The sequence below is a fragment of the Crocuta crocuta genome, unplaced genomic scaffold (assembly GCF_008692635.1).
Source record: "Crocuta crocuta isolate KB4526 unplaced genomic scaffold, BGI_CrCroc_1.0 scaffold211, whole genome shotgun sequence".
NCBI classification, from domain to species: Eukaryota; Metazoa; Chordata; class Mammalia; order Carnivora; family Hyaenidae; genus Crocuta; species Crocuta crocuta.
The window spans coordinates 922,597-928,596 of NW_027527939.1; the positions used below are offsets into that span (position 1 = coordinate 922,597).

General features: G+C 46.0%; 1 protein-coding gene across 1 annotated transcript in view; it reads right to left on the bottom strand.

Moving 5' to 3' along the window:
* GRIN3A (glutamate ionotropic receptor NMDA type subunit 3A) overlaps positions 1–5,197 on the bottom strand; it is a 164,925-nt gene extending 159,728 nt beyond the window's left edge. Inside the window, exon 1 of the mRNA XM_077752250.1 lies at positions 4,499–5,197. Within this exon, the coding sequence (XP_077608376.1) occupies positions 4,499–5,197 (699 nt within the window). The remainder of the gene's footprint in view (positions 1–4,498) is intronic.
* Positions 5,198–6,000: the final 803 nt, after the last annotated feature.

Genomic DNA, 6,000 nt, shown 5'->3' on the forward strand with positions numbered 1-6,000 from the left:
TTTGCTATGAGAGCCCCACATAGTTGTCTAGGGCCACAGTGCTCAAAGTAGCTGGTTTGCAAATTCTTTGTAATCTGTCCATGATGAGCTAAGGAGCTTGTGCCAGAACGAACCAACACACTGCTTTTCTCATCAAGAAAGACTTGCTGTGAAAATAATGTGATGATGAGCCAAACCGTGTGCTCAATGATACAGTAGGTGGAGTGGGTTAACTGTATGGCCATAGTCTCATAAACTATGAGGCTACTCATAAACAATCTATTGTTGTAAGTTTGCTCACAGGAAAAACTCATGACCAATGTGAGAGACCAACATTTCTGAAAAACTTTGAGCATCTTATTGAGGCTTCTACCTAAGTCTCTAGAAACTGTGTTACATGTGCAAAAGGTAAAAATTTGCCATCAGTATAGAAACAGTACCTATGGCATGTCCTCTATTTTGGGGCAAGTGTGCAACATACTTAAGAGGTTTTTTTTTTTTTCCTTTTTTGGAGGGGGATTAAACCTACTTACTAATTTTTTTCTCTAAAGAGGAAGAAAATGAGGGAGTAGAGAGTAAGGTGGAGAATGAAGACACGTGACACTGTGAATCACATCCCAATTTGATCATTAATTACAATGAGAATAAGTGAAGAATTAAGACTTGGATGATTCTTATCAGATCATAACCAACACTTCTCTGCCAGTCATTGGGCTAATACTATAAATTTTCCCAAAGGACTTCATTTTCTTATTTGATTCACAGAACAACTCTGTCAGATTGGTAAGTACCTTCTTTTGACTGATAAACATGGAGCTCAGAGACAGAAGCACTTGCCCAAGATTACACAGCCAGTAAGAGGCAGAGGTAGACTGAGAGTCTTGATTATTACTTGATATACCTTCCATTATATTGTGCCCTTTTAACCAACACAATTGGAATTTGACTGGAGGTATTCATGAAATAAGATCTAATGGCACAAAATCCATGGTGGATTGCGCAACACCAAAAGATAAAACATTAAGGGATTAGACATTGAAATTGGTCTTCAGATGATTCAGATACTCAGTTCAGTTGATTCATCATAAATTAACTCCAAGATGAGTCAAAGAAGGTCAAGACCAAATATTCTCTATGATTATACTGTGGAAGGCACAAAGAGAAGTGAGTGAGACAGATTAATTGCCCAATGAATGTATCTTCTGGTCTGTTCTGATCTATTTATCTGGAAAAAAAATTTAAGTACTATAAAAAAAATCCCCAAATTAAAAATAAAAACTTCCAAATTAGTCCTAAGTCTCTGTTCCTCAAGAGGAATCTTTAAAAGATGACTTCTAAGAAAAGTTTTGTGTCACTTGACATTTAATTTGAAATCATTTATCTCCAAGTCAGCAACAATTAGGTGCTAGTATCAGCCATTCATCATGAATTGCAGAAGAATATATTTCCCTCAGAGGACAGACAGCAGTGCTTTGCATGAAGCAAGTCAAGGAAAACCAATACAGTCGAGAGAAGATCTGTTAAAAATAAATGTCCTTTACTTGTCCCTTAATGACACACAGTAGTCCCCCCCTTATCTGTGGGGATACATTCCAGACCCTGGAATGGATGGAAACATGGGGATACATTCCAGACCCTGGAATGGATGGAAATGTGCTTTGACCCTATCCTATGTGTAATGCTGTCTGAAGCTTTGATTATATAGCGAGGATACATATGGTTTCCAAAGTGAGTGGTTTATTATCTTACTTATAATGGATTTCCCTGCCTGAATAAAGCTGGTTCCTTACAAGCTAATGATCTAATGCGTTTGTTTCCAATAAGTAGTTTATTGAAATAAAACTTATCATGCTTTTCTCAGGGTTTTGATCATTTCAGGGGTATCTCTTTCCATTCATGAGTTGTGGTAGAATACTATCAAAGCCATTATCATTTCAAGGTTTCATATGAAAGAAATCAGCAGTAAAAAGAAAGTGAGAGAAAAGACTGTTGCTGCCACTGCTCTAAGCAATTTTGATTTGTCTGAATGAGAGACACAATTTTATTGTACTTGGTGTGTGGACAATTCCACTTTCTGCTAGCATCCTTTATTCAGGCACTGGCCTAATCAATGTATTATATTAGGTCACTGGGCAGCAAAATCCAATGAGAATGGTGGCTAAATTAACTCAATTTGATTTAATGCTTAAAATGACTCTGACATTGTTTTATATTTTCAAAGCTTTTTTGTAATCACATCAGTGTATGGGAGAAAGGTCTACTTTTTAGGAGAAGCAAGGGAAAGAAAGATCTGTTATTTTTGCTGAAAGCAGATTATGGTCCTATCCTAAAATTACATATTATAGTGACTAGGCATTGAGTTGGAGATTCTTAATATAGAACACTGTAGAATGACATTTAAATGATATATGAAAGGTAAGACAGGTTAGATATGTTTGAATATAAAATACAAAGACAAATGAAAATGTCACTTGGGCAAACAAGATCAGAGTTAATATAATAATCTCTCCCTTTCAAGATGTGTACCATGAAAATAATGGTGACAACAGTGACTTAAAATACATTTCTGAACTGAAGTGCAGAAGAAAATGTGCTTGGCAGAGTGTTCATTTTATTGTCAGTTTTGTAAGGGTTGTCCTGGAAGGCTGTTCCCACAGTGGTCCTAAAGCTTTGAAGATGTTCGATTCTAGATGCTGCTTCATGGTTTCTCTGGTCCCCTCGTACTGTGCTGTATCTGCACAAATCCATCATGGAACACAATCTCCTTTCTAACTGACAAACACTAATTCAAGGAAAATTCTTGCTATTTACAATTTGTCAAACAATCTACAAATGGAAAGGAGTCTGGAGACTGTACACACTATTGGCAACTTATGAAGTATTAGGTAATAAAGAAGCAATGATGAGAAGCAAGTGATGCTGACTCTTCCATTTTGTTCAATCTGATTCTGCATATATATTAATAATGATGCACCCTATGGATGCAATTTCATGTTTATAACACTTTGGCCATTGGTAGCATTGTGCACCTGTGTTTTCCATGCCTTCCCATCTGCTGCCTACAGTCATTCAGATTCAGGTGACGGAAATGTTTTAGATAAAAGTTAATTAGCGTGCACTCTGCAGATCAAATCTCTATAGTTCAGCATTAAATAGCAATCTTCTGGGCAACTGCTGCAAGTAGCGGGTGCCCGGCCTTCCTAAGATTAAAAATGTAAGATCCATTTTTCTAGAAAAAGAAACCTTTAGTACTCTCTTGATATTTTATGCATCGATTCTATCAAACTTTTCACTTGTATTTGGCCTTACTCATTTGAGCTTTTATCTCTGTATATATATCAAAAGTGGAGGAAAAGAGATTAGAAAAATTTTTTTCAGCCAAAGGGGTAGTGAAATGATATAGTTAGAAATTCTCCAGTGTCTGAACCCTTTTATTAGTACACTGATGAAAACTTTCCTTACTTTCTCAATCTTTAACATGAGGCCAACAACAATTAAACCTACTTGTTTCATAAATACTTTGTGCAAGGCTAAATGAAGCTTGATATTTTGATAACGATAATGCACAAAATGCAGAAAACCCCTATTGCTGAAATGACTTTGCCCTCAGGTCCTCAAAATCACAACTGTCAACAGTAAGTTCACAAATATCTTTTCTTTAAAATATATTCAGTTTTTTCACCCTTAAGAAATGGAATCATTAGATTCTTCTTTCTTTATTACTAGATAATTGAGACAGAAATGGGCTGAACACAGCAACTGCATACAGCCAAACTCAGCCCACATCACACAGAAAGAAGGTAGGGACCAAAATAACCAAAACATAACCCCAAACCCCCAAAACAGCAACAACAACAAACCCACCAACCCCAAATGAGTCCTCCCATCCATTCACATAATATTTCTAATGCATTCCAATACCTAAACCTAATTAACCACGCTTCTTTACCGATTGCTTCTGTACTAGTTGCAGATTTTTTATTGACTCAAAGGAATTCTGAGGGATTTCTTCCTTCCACCCCCGCCCAAGCCTCAGGCACACCTTCTAAAGCAGTAGGAGCAGATGCTGCTCTTCCCGCCACATGCTCTCAGTTCCTCTAGAGAGTGAAAGGCTCTAGATTTGCCTGGGATCTTCCATCACCACCCCACCCCCCGCGCTAGTCTTTAGAACCTCTTTTGCTCTCTACGATCTAGAATTTTGAGTTCTAACTTCCTCCAGCATCCACTAGGTTTCCGCATCTGGTCAAAACAGGAGGATTTTTTTTCTTCCAGTTATTTCCTCCACTTCATTTCTTCTATCTGCTACCGCTACCTCTCATTTTCTTTCAATCCGCACTTAAACGGTCTTATTTTACTTGTACTGAGGTCCTTCTACCAACCATCTACGGATATGGTCCGATCCCTAAAACAATATCAAAGTTGTAAAGCCCCAAGTCCCTCTGGACCTCACCCCTCCCCTTCCTTCCCTCCTCCCTTCCACAAGGTCCCGGCCCCCAAGAGGAGCCCCCACTCCTCTCACCTGACTGTCCCGCGGAAACTCGTGGCGCACGATGCTGATCACTGGAATGTGCAGGACGGAGCTGACCAAGTCGAGCTCCATCATCTCGCCCTGGCTCTGGGGGAAGGCGAGCAGAGCCGACACCCCTTGCACTACCACGGTGTGGCACACGCTCTGCAGAAAGGAGAAAGGGTCACTGCTCCACGGCGAGCTTGGGGAGGAGAAGGGCAACAGCGGCAGATCGCCCAGGCCCGCCTCGATGGCCATCACTACTTCCAAAGACAGGTTGTAGGGCAGCAGCCCTTCCACGCGGTTCAGGTTGTCCACGGCGAAGAGGAGGGCGTCCCGAGGCCACAGGGTCTCCGCCCCGGCGCCCTCCCCGGGCTTCCGGGCGCGCGGCGGGCCCCGGCCGTGCAGGACGCTCCCCAACCAGCGTGCGCCCGGCGAGGGCGCCGGGGGTCGCCAAGTCCCTGGCTCCGGCTCATCCCGCTGGGCTCCCGCTCTGCTGCCGTCCGGAGCGCGGCTGGCGCCGCCGGGGGCCGTGGTCCAGGGCTGCAAGTGCACCGCGCCCACCCTCACCGCGTGCCCGATGCGCTTGAGGATCTGGCAGGGCTGCGGGTGCGAGGAGGAGCCGGGCACCCCGGCCAGCACCAGAGCGCAGGGCGGCGGCAGCAGCAGACAGACCCTGCTCAGCAGCCACCACAAACTCAGTCTCCTCATTACTGAGACCCGCAGGGAGAAAGCGCGCCCCCTCCTGCGCCCGGCTCGCCCCCCTGCAGCCGCTGCCTAAGGTCTCCGCCCCCAGGTCCCGCGGGCGGCTCACTCCTCGCGGCCAAGCGCTCCCAGGAGCCGAAGCGGTCCCCGCGCCATGCAAGTTGGAGCCTAGCGCGCCCAAGTCCTTCCGCCTCGCATCCTCCGCCCGCCGGGTCCCTGCGCGGAGCCAGGCAGCCGGCGGGCCGGCGCCGGTCACCCGCGGCTTGCGCGCCCGTTCCCTGCCCGCCCCATCTGCAGGGCGGCTCGGGCACTGCGTCCGGCCCCCGGGGAGGCTGGGCTGGGAAGCGGCCGGAGTTCCTAGGGGCCAACGCGACCCCGGAGGCGATGCGCTCACTTGGATTCTTTTCTTTTCCTTTTCTGCCCGGGCGAGACCCCCTTATTTCCTTGGGATCGCTCGGGAGCAGGCGTTCACGCCCGGGGTGCGAAAAACAAGCCAAATCGTCCTTGCTCCGCCGTCGGCCACCCTCCGGCGGGGCCCCCCAGCGCTGGCTTCATCTTTCTTGCCGTCTCGCTACTTCCTCCCTTCCTTGCTCCTCTCCCCTTTCCGCCCGCTGGCCGCCGCCGCCTGCTTCCTCGGCGGAGCGACGCGACTGGCCAGCAAAGGGTGGTTCTGCTCGGAGCGCAAAGTTCTCCCCGCCTCAGCCGGCGCCTCCCTGTTGCTGAGCCCTGGCGCCAGCCTGTCGCTTGGCTGCGCTAAATGCCCGCTGATGGGGAGATTCCCGGGTGGCGCTCCCCGCGCCCCTTGGAAA